The sequence below is a fragment of the Theropithecus gelada genome, chromosome X, assembly GCF_003255815.1.
Source record: "Theropithecus gelada isolate Dixy chromosome X, Tgel_1.0, whole genome shotgun sequence".
Taxonomy (NCBI): domain Eukaryota; kingdom Metazoa; phylum Chordata; class Mammalia; order Primates; family Cercopithecidae; genus Theropithecus; species Theropithecus gelada.
The window spans coordinates 9,961,544-9,980,529 of record NC_037689.1 but is presented as its reverse complement, the minus strand read 5'-3'; the positions used below and the strand labels follow the sequence as shown (position 1 = coordinate 9,980,529).

General features: G+C 50.2%; 1 protein-coding gene across 1 annotated transcript; it reads right to left on the bottom strand.

The window, feature by feature from the left end:
• Window positions 1-7,561: 7,561 nt before the first annotated feature.
• Window positions 7,562-18,138, bottom strand: GPKOW (G-patch domain and KOW motifs). The gene is made up of 11 exons (XM_025371912.1): window positions 17,884-18,138; window positions 16,964-17,118; window positions 16,740-16,864; window positions 14,089-14,198; window positions 11,687-11,900; window positions 11,120-11,252; window positions 10,312-10,414; window positions 9,982-10,105; window positions 9,816-9,885; window positions 8,020-8,105; window positions 7,562-7,922 (listed from the first exon to the last, which is right to left on the bottom strand). The coding sequence occupies exons 1-11, from the start codon at window positions 18,057-18,059 to the stop codon at window positions 7,788-7,790; spliced, it is 1,431 nt and encodes a 476-aa protein (XP_025227697.1). The 5' UTR covers window positions 18,060-18,138; the 3' UTR covers window positions 7,562-7,787.
• Window positions 18,139-18,986: the final 848 nt, after the last annotated feature.

The window sequence follows — 18,986 nt, the reverse complement described above, 5'->3', positions numbered from 1 at the left end:
AAGTCCCCAAATGGCCTACCTAATACATGGGGAAACTGAGGCCTGGGGAGGCCCAGGGACTGAGCTGGCATCCACTTGTGGAAATAGTCTGGCATCACCTGAAGAAGTTAGAGACATGCAAACCCTACGCCCTCAGATTCCCCTCTGAGAGCCTGTGTGCCGATGTAGACTCCCGCACAGGAGATGTTGTGGGAGCGAACACTGCAGTGTTGCTCCCAACAGCAAGAACCAGAAACAGCCCAAAGGCCTGTTACAGGAGAATGTGGACACCCAGGCTGCACATGCACACCACTGAATGCTGTATGGCAGTGGAAATAAATGAACAGCTACCGCTACAGGCAAACAGGAATCACAGCAACAGCTGGGAGCGACGGCATGAAGCAGAGGGACAAGAATGTGCACTCATGCCCAGTCTGCCTGGCTTACAATCCTGGCTCTCTGCTTGCCAGCTAGAACTATCGTGCAAATCATTTAACCACTTTGTGCCTCAGTTCCCTCATCTGTAAAATGGACATGGTAACAGTGTGTATCCTACAGGCCATTATGAGGATTTAAATGATTTAAAGGATTGTGGGCTGGGCACAGTGGCTCAGACCTGTAATCCCAGCACTTTGGGAGGCTGAGGTGGGTGGATCACCTGAGGTCAGGAGTTTGAGAACAGCCTGGCTAACATGGTGAAACCCCGTCTCTACTAAAAATACACACACACACACACACACACACACACACACACACACACACAAATTATTAGCCAGGTGTGGGGGCAGGGGCCTGTAATCCCAGCTACTTGGAAGGCTGAAGCAGGAGAATCACTTGAACCTGGGAGGCAGAGGTTGTAGTGAGCTGAGATTGTGCCACTGTACTCCAGCCTGGGCCACAGAGACTCCGTCTCAAAAATATAAATAAACAGGCTGGGCGCGGTGGCTCAAGCCTGTAATCCCAGCACTTTGGGAGGCCGAGACGGGCGGATCACGAGGTCAGGAGATCGAGACCATCCTGGCTAACCCGGTGAAACCCCGTCTCTACTAAAAAATACAAAAAACTAGCCAGGCAAGGTGGCAGGCGCCTGTAGTCCCAGCTACTCCGGAGGCTGAGGCAGGAGAATGGCGTAAACCCGGGAGGCGGAGCTTGCAGTGAGCTGAGATCCGGCCACTGCATTCCAGCCTGGGTGACAGAGCGAGACTCTGTCTCAAAAAAAAAAAAAAAAAAAAAAAAAAAAAAATATATATATATATATATATAAACAAATATATAAAGGATTGTGAATGTAAAGGGGACAGAACAGTGCCTGACACACATATCAAGTGCTACATGAGTGTTAAGATAAAGCCGGCTGGGTATGGTGGCTCACAGCTGTAATCACAGCACTTTAGTAGACCTAGGTGGACGGATCACCTGAGGTCAAGAGTTTGAGACCAGCCTAGCCAACATGGAGAAACCCTGTCTCTACTAAAATTACAAAAATTACCCGGGCGTGGTGGCGGGCACCTGTAATCCCAGCTACTAGGGAGGCTGAGGCAGAAGAATCGCTTCAATCTGGGAGGTGGAGGTTGCAGTGAGCCAAGATTGCGCCACTGCACTCCAGCCTGGGTGACAGAGCGACACTGTCTCAAAACAAACAAACAAAAAACAAAAAGAAAACCAGAGGCCGGGTGCAGTGGCTCACGCCTGTAATCCCAGCACTTTGAGGGGATAGGGCAGGAAGATCACTTGAGGCCAAGAGTTCAAGACCAGCATAGGCAACGTGGCGAGACTCTGCCTCTACTAAAAATTTAAAAATTAGCCAGGTGTGGTGGTATGCACCTGTAGTCCCAACTACTCAAGAGGCTGGGGGGCAAGGAATACTTGAGTTTGAGGCAGCAGTGACCTATGATTACAGCACTGCACTCCAGCCTGGGCAACAGAACAAGACCCTGTCTCAAAAAAAAAAAAAAAAAAAAAAAAGATAAATCTAGAATGTCCAGTGGGGAAAAAGTAAGTTTCCAAAGATTACATAATGTTACGGTTTGATGACTCGTACCTCTCAAACCCAGCACTTTGGGAGGCCAAGGTGGGTGGATCCCCTGAGGTCAGGAGTTCGAGATCAGCCTGACCAACATGGTGAAACTCCATCTCTACTAAAAATACAAGAATTAGCCAGGCATGGTGGCGGGCGCCTGTAACCCCAGCTACTTAGGAGGCTGAGGCAAGAGAATCGCGTGCACCTGGGAGGTGGAGGTTGCAGTTAGCTGAGATCGTACCATTACATTCCAGCATGGGTGACAGAGCACTACTCTGTCTCAAAAAAAAAAAAAAAAAAAAAAAGAAATGTAATTGCCATTATAACAGTATTAAGAGGTGAGATCTTTAAGAAGTCATCGAGCAAGCGAGAGAGAGAGAGAGAAAGAGAGTCTTTTTCCACCGTGTGAGAACATAGTGAGGTCATCTGTAAGGCAGGAAAAGAGTCCTCATCAGAAATGACCCTGCCAGACCTTGTTCTGGGAATTCTAGCCTACAGAACTGTGAGAAAATAAATTTCTGTTGTTTAAGCCAAAAAAAAAAAAAAAAAAAGTAATCAAGAGGCCTCATGAATGGATTACTGCTATTATTATGAGAGTGGGGAGTGGGTTTCTCATAATAAAATGGGTTCAGCCCCTTTTCTGGCCCTCTCTTACTCTTTCCCCCTCCACTATGGGATGACACAGCAAGAAGACCTTGGCCAGATACTGCACCTAGATCTTGGACTTCCCAGCCTCCAGAACTATAAGGAATAAATTTCTATTCTTTATACATTACCCAGTGTCATGTATTTTGGTACAGCAGCACAAAACAGACTAAGATGTATACTTTTTTTTTTTTTTTTTTGAGACGGAGTCTCGCTTTGTCACCCAGGCTGGAGTGCAGTGGCGTGATCTCAGCTCACTACAAGCTCCACCTCTGGGTTCACACCATTCTCATGCCTCAGCCTCCTGAGTAGCTGGGACTACAGGCGCCTGCCACCAAGCCTGGCTAATTTTTTGTATTTTTAGTGGAGATGGGGTTTCACGTGTTAGTCAGGATGGTCTCGATCTCCTGACCTCATGATCCGCCTGCCTTGGCCTCCCAAAGTGCTGGGATTACAGGTGCGAGCCACCGTGCCCGGCCTAAGATGTATACTTTTACACAGTTCAGAAACACCAAAGATGAAACAAGATGTTTAGGCTGCAGACTACTGACTTCTTGTATCCTCATATAGCTGAAAGAGGACGAGAGTCTCCGGGGTGCCTTTTAAGGCACTGATCCCATCTATGAGGGCTCTGCCCTTGTGACCTAATTACCTCCCAAAGGCCCCACCCCTAATGACATCACATGGAGCAGTTATGATTTTTTTTTTCTTTTGAGATGGAGTCTCGCCCTATTGCCCAGGCTGGAGTGCAATGGCGCAATCTCAGCTCACTGCAACCTCTGCCTCCTCCTGGGTTCAAATGATTCTCCTGTTTCAGCCTCCCAAGTAACTGAGATTACAGGTGCACACCACCACGCCTGGCTAATTTTTGTATTTTTAGTAGAGACAGGGTTTCACCATGTTGGCCAGATTGGTCTTGAACTCCCAACCTCAGGTGATCCGCCCACCTCGGCCTCTCAAAGTGCTGGGATTATAGGTGTGAGCCAGTGCTCCTAGCCTCCACAAAAAATTTTTTAAAAATTAGCTGGGCATGGTGGCACACACCTGTAGTCCCAGCTACTCGGGAGGCAGGAAGATTGCTTGAGCCCAGGAGATCAAGGCTACCGTGAGCCATGATCGTGTCCCTGCACAATCAGCCTGGGAGACAGAGTGAGACCCTGTCTCAAAAAAAAAAAAGGAAGCCTTACTGGACATCTAACGGGAAAATCTGTTCCCAAAAATGGAAATCAGCTAGATTGGCCAAAGCACTAGAGGAACAAATGTATTTAGTGTGGTTCTGTGTGCACACGGTGGGGGGTGTATGGCAAGCGGGAGTTGTCAACTGGCAGTCTTTTTTTTTTTTTTTGAGACGGAGTCTCGCTCTGTCCCCCAGGCTGGAGTGCAGTGGCGCGATCTCGGCTCACTGCAAGCTCCACCTCCCGGGCTCACGCCATTCTCCCGCCTCAGCCTCCGAGTAGCTAGGACTACAGGCGCCCGTCACCACGCCCGGCTAGTTTTTTTTTTTTGTATTTTTAGTAGAGACGGGGTTTCACCATGTTAGCCAGGATGGTCTCGATCTCCTGACCTCGTGATCCACCCGCCTCGGCCTCCCAAAGTGCTGGGATTACAGGCTTGAGCCACCGCGCCCGGCCCAACTGGCAGTCTTTAGCAGTGGCTACATGGAGGCTTCTCATGATTTCTACTTTAGTCAGAACAAAAGCCACAGTAGTCCCAGTGGACTGACCTTACAGCACTACAGGATCTCCCTGACCTGATCTCCTACCACCTTCTCCCTCACTTACTCCCCTGCAGCCACACCAGCCTCCCGGCCGTTCCTCACACACACTAGCAACAGTGCTACCACAGGGCCTTTGCACTTCATTTCCCTTGCCTAGACTGCTTTCCCCAGATAGCTGCATGACTGTCCCTTACTTCCTTAATACCTTTGCTTAATGTCACCTTCTCCCTAAGGCTTTCCGTGGCCACCCTATTAATACTGCCCCTTTCCCCCATGGTTCTTAGCTTCTTGTAACATCCTCCATCACTTACTTCTGCTTATTGCTCACTGTCTCAGCATCAGTGGAATGTCAGCCCCACAAGGGCAAGGATCTTTGTTTTGTTTGTAGCTCCATACTCGGTACCCAGGATGCTGCCTGGCATATAGTAGGATCTTGATATTAAGTGATTTAGTCCATATGGTTCCCCAAGCATGCAGGATGGTATTTGGCATTCAGTAGGGGCTCGAGATGTTTGTTGAATGAATTGGGGTGATAGGGGACTTGGTGAGGACCCACCCCTACTTAGATAGCTTTAGAAGCTGTTGGATACTTCATCCCTCTGCATGGTGCTGCAGACATGGAGATGAAGAGGCGGCCTCAGTGTGGGAGTAGACGGGAGCATTCTCTTGACTGAGGAAGGAATGTTAGAAAAGAAAGCTGAGGCCGGGCGTGGTGGCTCAAGTCTGTAATCCCAGCTCTTTGGGAGGCCGAGGTGGGCGGATCACGAGGTCAGGAGGTTGAGATCAGCCTGACCAACATGGTGAAACCCCGTCTCTACTAAAAATACAAAAATTAGCCGGGCATGGTGGCATGCGCCCGTAGTCCCAGCTACTGAGGAGGCTGAGGCAGGAGAATAACTTGAACCTGGGAGGTGGAGGTTGCACTGAGCCGAGATCACGCCACTGCATTCCAGCCTGGGCGATAGAGCAAGACTCTGTCTCAAAAAAAAAAAAAGAGCTGAGGGCGAGTGCGGTGGCTCATGCCTACAATCCTAGAACTTTGGAAGGCCAAGATGGGAAGATCACTTGAGTCCAGGAGTTCAAGACCAGCCTGAGCAATATAGTGAGATCTTGTCTCTATTATATTTAAAATAAAAAATTATTTTAAAAAATTAAAAAAAAAAAAAAAAAAGAGCTGACCTGTCCATATCTGCCACCAAACACAGCCCCGGCAGCAACCCCCATCACCTCAATAATTGACTTCTCTCCAAAAGGCAAAGAAACTGCTTCCTGAGTCTGCTGCTACAAATTCAAGGCTTGGTGTCTGGGCACATTTTAACAGAAGCAACTCCCTGCTGTGGAAACTTCTGGAGGCTTGGCAGAACAGGCAGATGCCTTTTAATCTACATCTTGCTCAATCCCTGTGATGTGAAAAAAGCCAGTCTGGACAAATTGTACAGGTCACAGTCCCCAGCTTCTGAGGGGTCTGTAGAGAATTCTCAGGCTCACAGAAGCCGTTGCTGCAGTAACCACTGCTGCAAGAGCAACTTTGGCAGCAGGCAGGTGCCAGGCAGCAAGCTGAGAGAACACTGCACATATTCAAAGCGTCTTCAGATACAAGGCTTTGTTTGTGCACAGTGAACAAGGGGCAGATTAGGAAAGCCTCCTTATATTGTCCACATTTCCCTGAATGTAAGGAACCCTGTCCTCAAAATGGGGATCAGCAGGGCTCCTTTCAAGGCAAAGCAGAAAAAGCCCCAGTGGCTTGTCAGGGGAGACCAGGAGCTCTGGCTGGAGCTAGGTGTTCTGGACAAAGGGCCATATTCAAGAACTTTGGGCCCCATTTTCAAGCGTAGGCTTAGGAGAAAGATGAATTCCAGGAAATCTGAAGCTGATATCTACTTTAGCATTGTGGCACAGGGAGAAGATGGAAGGTGTCTGAAGTGGCTGGGTTATGTGGTGTTACAGGGCAGAGACAGAGCCCCAGTGCCATTCCCTGGGGAGCTTTAGCCCTTCTCAAAGGTGCTACCAAGTCTGGTTTATTATGATTGGAGAACGGAGGAGGCCTCCTCGACAGAGTGAAGTGCATAAAGCATAGGAAATGGACTACTGGACATGAGAAGTTGGGAACATCCTCCCTATGATTAAAAAAATACAAGCCAGAGACCAGGCGCAGTGGCTCAATCCAGTGCCTATAATCCCAGCACTTTGGGAGGCTGAGACGGGAAGATCGCTTGAGCCCAGGAGGTCAATGCTGCTGTGAGCTATGATTGCACCACTGCACTCCGGTCTGGGCAACAGAGGAACACCCCAGGCTCAGCATATTCTCTGGGGGTCCTGCTCTAAACTGAGAGTGAAAGCATACTCTGCTGCTAGTTGCTAGAGTTCTTGCTCAGGAAGTTGTTCAGAGATATAATATTTCAGATTCCACAGCAGCTAAAGATTTTTTTTTGGCCGGGCGCGGTGGCTCAAGCCTGTAATCCCAGCACTTTGGGAGGCCGAGATGGGCGGATCACGAGGTCAGGAGATCGAGACCATCCTGGCTAACACAGTGAAACCCCGTCTCTACTAAGAAATACAAAAAATAGCCGGGCGAGGTGGCGGGCGCCTGTAGTCCCAGCTACTCAGGAGGCTGAGGCCGGAGAATGGCGTGAACCCGGGAGGCGGAGCTTGCAGTGAGCTGAGATCCGGCCACTGCACTCCAGCCTGGGCTACAGAGCGAGACTCCGTCTCAAAAAAACAAACAAACAAAAAAAAGATTTTTTTTTAAGACAGAGTCTAACTGTCCCCCGGGCTGGAGTGCAGTGGCGCAATCTGGGCTCACTGCAACCTTTGCCTCCTGGGTTCAAGCGATTCTCTTGCCTTAGCCTCCTGAGTAGCTAGGATTATAGGTGTGCACCATCACACCTTGATAATTTTTTGTATTTTTGTACTTTTAGTAGAGACAGTGTTTCGCCTTGTTGCCCAGTCTGGTCTTGAACTCCTGGGCTCAAGTGATCCAACCACCTCAGCCACCTAAAGTGTTAGGATTACAGGCATGCACCATTGTGCCGAAGCTCATAGTTTCTATATTCCAAGAGTGAGCTCACAATCAAATGAGTCCTTTAACTTGTCCTGTACCCTGAGCAGAAAAGTAAGGCTGAAAAATGAAATGGTTCCCACCTCAGTCAACTCAGTTCCCACCTTAACTCGCAGCTCATCATACCACTTATGATTTCATCTTTCTATTAAGTACTTGAAATGGTTTTTATTACACCATAAATTTTGGTAAACCTTGGGTTTGTTTCTAGCTTCCCTACTGGTTCACCCATCCCTTTCCCTTGTCCTTGTCCCAGGACTGCACCAGAAGTAGAGGATGGAACAATGATCTTCCCACCTTCTTGAAGGCAACTTTCTCATATGGTACAGAACTGGTACCAGCCTGGGGGATGGGAGGAGTCCCATGGGTCAGTCATCATCTGTGTCACTAGGGCCCATGTACTGGCAGATGGCATCGTAGTGAAGCTCCACCACCTGATTTTCTCTTGGCAGTTGCACCAAAGCCCGGCTCCGTGCTCTGTCCCGGCTCAGCAAATGTCCCACCTGGAACAGAGGTGAAGTGGAATCAACGAGGCTAGCCTAGACCCTGGGACAGGCGCTGAACGACCCACAAACCTCTACTGCCAGGTCTGAGACTCACCCTTCCAGCCTGTGGGCCCAGCACGACCATCACACGGTCACCCTCTGCCTTGGGAACCAGGGTCTCCAGCATGTCTTCCCTCAGGCCTACAGATAAGGGAGAGGGGAGTGAGGCCCACAGCAAGGACCAGCCCAGCCAGCGTCCTGTCACAAGGGCCTTTCCTGGCCAGGCGTGATGGCTCACACCTGTAGTCCCAGCACTTTGGGAGGCTGAGGTGGGAGGATCGTTTGAGCCCAGGAGTTGGAGACCAACCTGGGCAAGATGGTCAGACCTTGTCTCTAAAATTTTTCTTTTTTTTTTTTTGTTTTTTGAGACCAAGTTTGGCTCTTGTTGCCCAGGCTGGAGTGCAATGGTATGATCTCGGCTCACGGCAACCTCCACCTCCTGGGTTTAAACGATTCTCCTGCCTCAGCCTCCTGAGTAGCTGGGATTACAGGTGCCCACTACTGTGCTTGGCTAATTTTGTATTTTTAGTAGAGACGGGGTTTCGACATGTTGGTCAGGCTGGTCTCGAACTCCTGACCTCAGGTGATCCATCCTCCTCGGCCTCCCAAAGTGCTGGGATTACGGGCATGAGCCACTGCACCCAGACTACAAAAATTTTAAAATTAGCCAGGCGTGGTGGTGAGTGTCTGCAGTCCCAGCTACTTAGGAGGATGAGGTGAGAGGATGGCTTGAAACCAGGAATTTGAGGTGGCTGTGATCCATGATGGTGTCACAGCACTCCAGCTCATGCCTATAATCCCAGCACTTTGGGAGGCTGAGGCAGGGGGATCACAAGGTCAGGAGTTCGAGACCAGCCTGGTCAATATGGTGAAAACCTGTCTATTAAAAATACAAAAATTAGCTGGGTGTGGTGGTGGGCACCTGTAGTCCCAGCTACTCAGGAGGCTGAGGCAGAAGAATTGTTTGAACCCAGGAGGTGGAGGTTGCAGTGAGCCGAGATCACGCCACTGCACTCCAGCCTGGGTGACAGAGCAAAACTGTGTCTCAAAAAAAAAAAAAAAAAAAAAAGGAAGGGCCTTTCCTGTATTCCCTGGAACCACTCTACACCTGTTGACAGATGGAGTCCCACCACATCCATTTCACAGACGAAGAAGCCTAAGGAGTAGTTTCCAAAAATCACTGTAATAAAAGGAGCATGTCTATATGGTGGTGGTGATAACAACAGGCACTTTTTATTGTGGGCATGTTTTAACCCCTGCCCTGCACTGAGAGCTCACTACACATCCCTTCACTAAGGCACCAATCACAAGAGGAAGAAATAGTAATTTCCATGCTAATTTGACAGACCGGAGGCTGGGTGCAGTGGCTCACGCTTGTAATCCCAGCACTTTGGGAGGCTGAGGCAGGAGGATTGCTTGAGGTCAGGAGTTCAAGACCAGCATGGCCAACATGGTGAAACTCCATCTCTACTAAAAACACAAAAATTGGCCAGGTGTGGTGACGCTTGCCTATAATCCCAGCTACTCAGGAGGCTGAGGCAGAAGAATTGCTTGAACCGGGAGGTGGAGGTTGCAGTGAGCCGAGATCACGCCACTGAACTCCAGCCTTGGTGACAGAGCAAGACTTTGTCCCCCCCAAAAAAAAGAAAGAAAAAGAAAACCTGACAGACTGGGAGAGTGGAGTGAGGCTCAAGATAACCACCATCATGGAAGTGTCTAATGTTCTATAAGAGGATGCTAGGCCTTGCAAAATACCTGAACTCTGCCCAACCTCCCAGCTTTGCCTGGGCCACGCTCTGGGCCTAAGACACTCTTCTTGATCAACCTCCAGCTGCCATCACTCAAACTCACCTTCCAGGACTCGGCCTTCATCTGTCCGACATACACAGGTATCTGGGCTTAGGACATCTTCAATTATCATCTGGGGATACAGGTCAGGGGGATGTGAGATTTTAGAGAGGTAGGGGGGCCCAGTCCCTGGAGGAGGGGAAGGGGACTCAAGCTGCAGGGTTCCCACCTTGGTGTTGTAATATTGGCCTCCTTTGTACATCTTGTCCACAAACCGCACGCGCAGGTCCCTGTGCAACCAGTGCTGACTCCTGGGGGCTGCTTTCTCACTCTTGGCTGCAGGCCCATCCAGTCTGTGGAGAAGGTCCAAGCATCAGGCTTAGCTCTTCATCAGATGCACTTTACAGTTGCCCTCCCTTTGCCTATGCTATGAAACCCACCCACAATGCAGTTCCCAGTTCCTTCTATGAGCCTGCCTTGCCTTGGAAGCCTTCCCGGGCTGCTCGAGCCTACCCACAGCCCTGCCCTCTTGACCCCTCCCATATGCTCAGAGTCCCACCGGTCTGGAAGGTGTTTCCGCTTCCTCTCTGAGTTGTCCTGCTGGACGTGGAGTTCTTGATTCCGGAGGGTCTTCCGTGATGAGGCAGTTCCATTCTGTTGCCCTGGGGAAGGAAGTTTTGCTCACCTGGCCTGTTCAAGAGGTTACGAGAACCAGGACAGAGCCTCAGTGTCTCACTGCCCTTTCCTTCCAAGGCCATGTCTCAGCCTAGAGCCACCTCCCACCTGCCAAAGTACCCCTCTCACCCCTCATGCATTTGCTAGTAGAATGCCTCTCCCCGACCTCTCAACCATTTCAGCTTCCTTCAGGAACCCTCCCACAGCTGACCTAGCCCACACCAACAATGCTCACCTAGTGTCGACTAGAGATTCCCGGAAAGCTCTGTCTGTACCCATTTGCCAAACTGCCCCATCCTACTGAAATGCCTTCGCCTGTACTGTTCTGTCTGCCTAGAATTCCTTCCTTCTCGGTCACACCCTAATTCTAGCAGTTCTCACTCCCTAGTAAAAGAGAGGTTCATCACCCCAAATGGACAAAGATCTCGAGGGTAGGAACTGCTTTCTGCACCTGTTTCTTCCCACTCAGAGACAGGCTACAGACCCAGGGGTATGACATCGACCTTTCTCCAATCAAATGGAGTAAGTCACTTACGCCCATTCTCACCTCCTGACCTCTGATTGGAAGTCATACCTGCCAGGCACACTGCTGCCCCTCCCTGCTGCAGATCTAAAACCACTCCATGAGCCAGGCCCTGCCACCCCTAGGAATGCGTCGTCAACTCCCCTAGCTCTACAAGAGGCTCACTCACTGAGGTCCAAGGTGTTCTTGTTAAACTCCTGCTGGGAGACAGGCCGCAGGCAGTACTCACTAACAGTCACCACCCGGCTCCCCACAGCCAGACGAACCATGGCCCGAACATTGTCAGGATCGAGGCCTTCCACCTAAAGTGTTGAGGGGAAGAAGTCAGGTAGGGGTTGTGGACTCCACCCACATTCCTAGGACCAAGATGTCAATCCCTTACCTCTAAGAGGCCTGCTTCCTCTGTCTCCCCAACCAGACTCTGATCCCTAAGAAGTGGGACTAGGTCTGGTTCCTGTGTCTCCCTCAACTGACTGTGGGGCTTCCTTGGATCCTTTAAGCATTTAATCCTCAGGGACTTGTGGCATATGGCACTCTCTTCCTTTTAGCTGGGAACTGAGGCTCACAAAGGCCAGCAAGTGGTCCCGGGTTACTGAGTGAGGCAGTGGGCCAAGCAGACCTAAAAGACTAGGACTCCCAGCCTTTCTACCTCAAACCCAATTATTCCTCCATCTGACCCTCGGATCAACCTTCCCTACTGCCTGTTTTGGGATCCCGGGATATCTTGGTTCCTTACCTTCCCATAGAGGCCTCGGTGAGGGCCAGAAAGAACCACCACAGCTCCTCCTGGCACCAGCCCTTGAGGCTGATCTTCCTTATCCTTCTCTTGCTCCTCATCTGGCCTTGGCATGTGGGAGGGGCCGGTGGGGGTCAAGGCCTGGGCCTCAGTCAGGTTGGCACCCAGCCCTAACCCCTTGGGCCTCAGTGAGTTGACACGGGGCTTCACTACTCTGCAGGGAGAACATGGGTTTGTTGGAGAGGATGCAATAGTCTTCAACACCTTATTTACCTCCTCTCCCTGCCCAAACCCCCATCCCCACCATTGACATTTTCTTTTCTTTTTTTTTTGGAGACGGAGTTTTGCTCTTGCCATCCAGGGTGGAGTACAATGGCTCAATCTCGGCTCAATGCAACCTCCGCCTCCTGGGTTCAAGCGACTCTCCTGCCTCAGCCTCCCAAGTTGCTGGGGTTACAGGAGCATGCCACCATGCCTGGCTAATTTTGTATTTTTAGTAGAGACAGGGTTTCACCATGTTGGTCAGGCTGGTCTCGAACTCCTGACCTCAGCTGATCCGCCCTCTTTGGCCTCCCATAGTGCTAGGATTACAGGTGTGAGTCACCGTGTCTGGCCCCCATCGATATTTTCAAGGTTGCCCTTTCCGATCTCATATTAGGACTGTTTTTGACCTACAGAAACAGCAATTTCATTTGGTTCGACCTAATAACATGCTGTATACACCATCTATTACATAATATCTACAGTGAGATCAGAGGCAGATCACTGTAACCAAATATACTATTTCTACAGGGGAAATCATATGAATATTCACACCAAGCAGGAGAAATGGACTATAAAAACTCAACATGGTTGGGCACAGTGGCTCATGCCTGTAATCCCAGCACTTTGGGAGACTGAGGTTGGCAGATCACCTAAGGTCAGGAGTTCAAGACCAGCCTGGCCAACATGGGGAAACCTCATCTCTTCTAAACATACAAAAATTAACCAGGCGTGCTGGTGCATTCCTGTAATCTCAGCTACTCAGGAGGCTGAGGCAGGAGAATCACTTGAACTCAGGAGGTAGAGGTTGCAGCGAGCTGAGATTGCACCACTGCATCCCAGCCTGGGTGACAGACAGAGACTCCATCTCAAAACAAAACAAAAAAAAAAAACTCAACGCCAATTCAGGTCATAGTTGGCTGCCAATGGGTTATGAAAAAAATGTTTGGTTTTCACAATTCTTGAGTTTGCAATTGCAAAGAAAGGGTTGTAAGTCTGCATGACAATAGCAAATGTTTAGTCTACGCTTTCTTGGGGTCAGGGCCTACTGTATGTGCTTTACGTATATAATTTCTTTATCTTTTTTTTTTTTTTTTTTTTTTGAGATGGCATGTCACTCTGTCGCCCAGGCTGGAGTGCAGTGGTGCGATTTCGGTTCACTACAAGCTCCACCTCCTGGGTTCACGCCATTCTCCTGCCTCAGCCTCCTGAGTAGCTGGGACTATAGGCACCCGCCACCATGCCCGGCTAATTTTTTGTATTTTTTTTTAAGCAGAGATGGGCTTTCACCGTGTTAGCCAGGATGGTCTTGATCTCCAGACCTTGTGATCCACCCGCCTCAGCCTCCCAAAGTGCTGGGATTACAGGCACGAGGCACTGCACCTGGCTCTAATTTCTTTTTTTTTTTTTTTTTGAGACGGAGTCTCGCTCTGTAGCCCAGGCTGGAGAGCAGTGGCCGGATCTCAGTTCACTGCAAGCTCCGCCTCCCGGGTTTAGGCCATTCTCCTGCCTCAGCCTCCGGAGTAGCTGGGACTACAGGCGCCCGCCACCTTGCCCGGCTAGTTTTTTGTATTTTTTAGTAGAGACGGGGTTTCACCCTGTTAGCCAGGATGGTCTCAATCTCCTGACCTCGTGATTCGCCCTTGTCGGCCTCCCAAAGTGCTGGGATTACAGGCTTGATCCACCGCGCCCGGCCTAATTTCTTTTCTTAAAATTAATTAATCTTTTGTAGAGATGGGGCCTCCCTATGTTGCCCAGGCCAGTCTCAAACTCCTGGGGTTAAGTGATCCTCCTGCCTCAGTCTCCCAAAATGCTGGGATTACAGGCATGAGCCACTACCTGGCCTATGTGTATAATTTCATTTAACTCTCACAACAGACCTGTGAAGTCAGTACTACTACCCCCATTTTTCACATGAAGAAATTGATGTCCCTAGAGGCAGACTTTATATAAATGGGATTCTATTAGAGTTTCAAAGGGCAAATGGGAGTTTAAAACAGTAGTGGAAGGGGCTACTGAATTAGTTAGGGCGATAATGTATCCTCCCTCCCTGCCTGGTGTGGTTCTGGTTTGGCAGTGACCCTGGGGATCTTGATTGCAGCCTGATCTGTCTGTCCCCTCGCCCCTATCCCAGAACTCACTGATTGAAGGTGCGGCCGATGCCCTCGCCAGGTTTCCAGCCCATGCCCCGCAGCATGGCCAGCCCATAGGCCTCCACGGGGACCGCCTCATAATTAGCCTCCTCTGGCACCTACAGGTTCAGGTAGAGGAAGGAGGGTCAGGCTTTGCTTACACTGGGTCCTCTGTTTGAAGTGCACTTGCTGCCACCCACTGGGAGACCTGCTACGCATCTTTTCCAATCAGCTCAAGGGTGTTTTGATTTCCTCTTTCCATCCCTCACTGTACTCCTCCATGTTCAGTCCTTCAACAAATAGAAAGCACCTAGTCTATGGCAAGTACTGTTCTAGGTACTGGGGATAAAGCTGTGAACCAAACAGACAAAAACCCCTACCCTTGCAGAGCTTCTGATCTAGTTGTGGAGACATACTATAAATAAAACCCAGAAAACATGATATGTCAGGTGGTGACGTAAAGAACAAGAAAGCAGGGTAAGAAGATGCAGAGGGATGGAGAGGGAGTGCCTCTGGGTTGACATTTAAGCAGAGATCAGGAAATGATAGCAGAGGGAGCCATGAGGATATGAGAAGAAAGTGTCCCGAGCTGAAAGCACAGTTACAGCAAAGGCCCTGAGGCTGGACAAGGCTTGGTATGTGTGAGGGGTAAAAGTCACCATGACTGAAATGGAGATAGTGAGAGTAGAGAGCAGAGAAGGGTGGGGAAGACATCAAATCAGGAGAGCTGGGCAGGAGTCAGAGGACCCTGAGCCAGGTGGGAGCCATAAGAGGGACCAGTGAGGAAATTACTCTAATAGTCCAGATGAAAGATGCTGGTGGCGGTGAGAAGTGGTCAGTTCTGGGTGTCATTTTGAAAAAAGATGAAGGATTGTGCTGGCAGAGTGTATGGGGCATGAAATAAAGAGGGGAATTGAGGATGACTCCAAGGTTTTCTTTTTCTTTCTTTCTTTTTTTTTTTCTTGAGATGAAGTCTTGCTCTGTTGCCCAGGCTGGAGTGCAGTTGCACAATCTCAGCTCACTGCTACATCAGTCTCCTGGTTTCAAGCGATTCTCCTGCCTCAGCCTCCTGAGTAGCTGTGATTACAGACATGTTCCACCATGCCCGGCTAATTTTTGTATTTTTACTAGCGATGGGGTTTCGCCATGTTGCTCAGGCTGGTCTCGAACTCCTGATCTCAGGTGATCCGCCCACCTCACCCTCCCAAAGTGTTGGGATTACAGGCTCGGCCGACTCCAAGGTTTTTATGCTGAGTGAGAGGAAGGATGGATGGAATTTTTGGTCACCTGATATGTATAAAGCTGCAGGAGGAGGTTTATAGAGGGAAAAATTAGAGGAATGAGGTTAAAGCTGGAACAGGATGAAAGGATGAAGAGGGAAGTGAGGATCTTTTTTTTCTTTAAAGATGAAGGAGCTGGGCACAGTGAATCATGCCTGTAATCCCAGCACTCTGGGAGGCCAAGGTGGGTAGATCACCTGAAGTCAGGAGTTCAAGACCAGCCTGACCAACGTGGCGAAACCTTGTTTCTACTAAAAATACAAAAACTAGCCAGGCGGTAGTGACACGTGTCTGTAATCCCAGCTACTTGGGAGGCTGAGGCAGGAGAATCGCTTGATCCCGGGAGCGGGAGGTTGCAGTGAGCCGAGATCATACCACTTCACTCTAGCCTGGGCCACAGGGCAAGACTCTGTCTCAAAAAACAAAAAACAAACAAACAAAAAAAAGTTGAAGGAAATCAGAGCACATCTGAAGGCTGAAGAGAACAGTTCAGTTGAAAGAGAGTGTTCTGGGGCTGTAGGAGAACTAGACTCCAAAGAAGCAATGCAAGAAATTTATGAAAGAAGAGGTGAAAAGTCAGGTCTGTGGGTATGAAAGACAGACTTGGTTACTCCTGTAGACACGCCTCTCACATCTCCTCTTGTCACCTTCCATCATCACTCCTTCCCATTCACTCCAGACACACCACATGTTGCCTCACTGATGGACACACACATCGATTTTCTGCCACTATGCCATTGCTTGGGCTGTTACTACCAACAGGAACACTCACTCTGTTCTTCCCTCTCACTAAACCCTACTTATCCTTCCAGACCACTCTGATCTAAGTCCCCAGCATCTCTAGCCTGGACTACTCATCCCCTTGCTTCCACCTTCACTAATGAGTCTGTTCACAGCAGCCAGAGGGATGCTGTCAAATCATAAATCATATTTCATCTATGCTCAGGGCTTGCCCAGGCTCTCATCCCACTCAGAGTAAAAGCCAAAGTCCTCACAATGGCCTACAAGGCCCTGCCTTGTCTAGTACCCCCATCTCCTTTCTGACTTCGTCTACTATCCCTTCCCCTCACTCATTCCACTTCAGTCACACTGGTCTCCTTGGTGTTCCGCAAACACTCTAGGCAGTGTCTACCTTCAGGGCCTTTACATTTCCTGTTCCCTTTGCTGCACACCTCATTCAGATAATCCTAGGATTCAAGTACGTTTTTAGCATCCAGATATCCAGATTCATTTGGTAATGCTTCCAAAAAGGATGACAGGAGAAAGGACAGGTGGCGGGCCTCTAGCACACACAGACTTTCCCTGCTATGTGCAGGGACACAGCCTGGCAGACAGGGCAAAGACAGGCTGGGGCAGGAGGGGGACAAGGGGCCAGCTCACTGTCTCTGCCCGGGGTTCGCTGTCTGCCCCTTCCCCGCTGGGGGTGCATCCTTTCTGGATCATGGGGATAGCAAGCGTGGGGTCGACACCCGCATTCTCTCTCTCTTCCAGAGACTTCTTGGATTCTAAGGGAAGAATAGGAGGGAGCAATGAAGTCCCACTCTATCCTTCCACCTTCTTCATCTTCTTCCTTCACTGGGGAAGGGTAAAGGGGCATCACTCACCCTCAATGAGCTCCTTCACAGCCTGGGACAGCACCCCATCTGCCAAGGCCTCAGTATCTGTGGATGGCCCAGGGGGCCGGGCTGGTGACTGCCTGCGATGGCCATTCTGGATCAAAGGGATGATGAGTTCCTTGGGGGATTCCTGGGGCTTCACACTGATGTGGACACAGAGGGGTGGGGTTGGGAGAATGGCAGTGTCAGTGGGTCACACTCCTTTATTCAGAGAAAACACGAGAGCCAAACTCACCCCAGCCCCACAGACCATGCCTTCTCTACTCCATGTCTGGATCTCCTGTACCTCTCTGATCGTGCATTCTTTGGATTATCTCCCCCAGTGCCCCCAACTCGTAAATGTCAGTGCCTTCGAGAAATAAGTCCTGGACTCTCTGTTTAACTCAAGACCGGCTTCCACAATGGCCCACAAATCACTATCTTCAGCCTAGACCCTCCCTAGCTCCAGGTTCCCAAACAGCTTCCCAGATGCCTGATTCTCTTCTGGAAATCCCTCCCTCAGACTCTCCTCTCCCCATTAAGCTGATGGTGGCCTCCATCAACCTGAATCTGCCGCTCCATCCCGTTCCCCATATCAGAGAAGCCCCACCACTTCAGCTGAGACACTAGCAGGTCCTGTCATTTTCTCATTCTTTCCTTCTCCCAGAACGCACACACCTCAGTGTCCTCAAGTCCTAAAGACACTTCTTCTCAGTAATACATCCTCTCTTCGCAATTCCCACGGCTATCAGGCCCAATTTCCCCACCCCTCCTATAAACTCCAGCCTTCTGGCCTCCACGAATTTACTCAGGCTGTGCTTCAGGCTTAACAGGTCACTGTCACCAAGACAAACGACTGAGTGAGATTCCTCCCTCCCGCTTACGCCCACCGCAGCGATTTCCAAGGTGTGAAAGACCCGGCGCGTCACCTCTGCAGCTCCCTCCCTTCCACGGTTTTCAAGAAATCCTTCTCCTCCGGAGATGGCCTCGCGCCGTCTCCCGAGTCGGCCAGCCGCCTCCGTGCGGACGTGCGAGTGAAGCCGAATGAAATTGGGGCAGTGGAAGCAGCCGTCAGCGGCAAAACACCCTCTTCGGAGTCAGCCATCTTGCCCCTTTTCCCAGGCCCGCGCGCTGCTTGCTGGGAAATTTAGTTTGGGTTCAGATCGCTAGGGGCCGGCCAAAGTGCGTAAAAACTACCTTCCCATCAACCACTGTGGCACCGGCGGAAGGGGGCGGTAAGGGGCCGTGGGAAGTAATTGTAGCTCTTTCAAACGTCGTGGGAGTGCGTCGCGCCAAGTGCACAGGGAAATGTAGTTTTTTTTGTTTTGTTTTGTTTTTGTTTCTTTTTTTTTTAAAGATGGAGTCTTGCTCTGTTGCCCAGGCTGGAGTGCAGTGGCGTGATCTCGGCTCACTGCAACCTCTGCCTCCCGGGTTCAAGCGATTCTCCTGCTGCAGCCTCCCGAGTAGCTGAGGCTACAGGCATGCGCCACCACGCCCGGCTAATTTTTGTATTTTTAGTAGAGACGGGTTTCACCGTGTTAGCCAGGATAGTCTCCATCTCCTGACCTCGTGATCCGCCTGCCTCGGCCTCCCACAGTGCTGGGACTACAGGCGTAAGCCACCACGCCCGGCCGGAAATGTAGTTTTTAGCGAGGTAGGCATGGTGGAAGGTGGATTCATTCTTGCCAGGCATTGATTCCTTCGTGTAGGCGTTAGACAAGTATTTATGGAGCGCCTACTGTGTGCCCTACTCATGTGGGAAGTGTTGATGAAGTAAATCATTTAGAAATAATCAGCCAGGTGTGGTGGCGTGCACCTGTAGTTTCATTTAGCCCGCAGGCTGAGGCAGGAGGATGGCCTGAGGCCCGGGAGTTCGAGGCTGCACTTAGCTCTTATCGCGCCACTGCATTCCAGCATGGGTGACAGAGCGAGACCCCGTCTCTAAAAAAGAAAAAGTCAGGGTCGGGGGTGGGGGAAGGAGTGTCAGTTGTCTACAATAGTAAATAATAGACATAAAGTGCCTACTGGCCGG

Excerpts from the sequence above, each read along its gene's own strand:
- GPKOW (XM_025371912.1), bottom strand. The coding sequence starts at position 18,059 with ATGGCTGACTCCGAAGAGGGTGTTTTGCCGCTGACGGCTGCTTCCACT. Across the intron at positions 16,865-16,963 it reads TGTGAAGGAGCTCATTGAGG|AATCCAAGAAGTCTCTGGAA; the intron begins GTGAGTGATGCC and ends TTCTTCCCTTAG. Across the intron at positions 11,253-11,686 it reads ACCGAGGCCTCTATGGGAAG|GTGGAAGGCCTCGATCCTGA; the intron begins GTAAGGAACCAA and ends TCAACACTTTAG.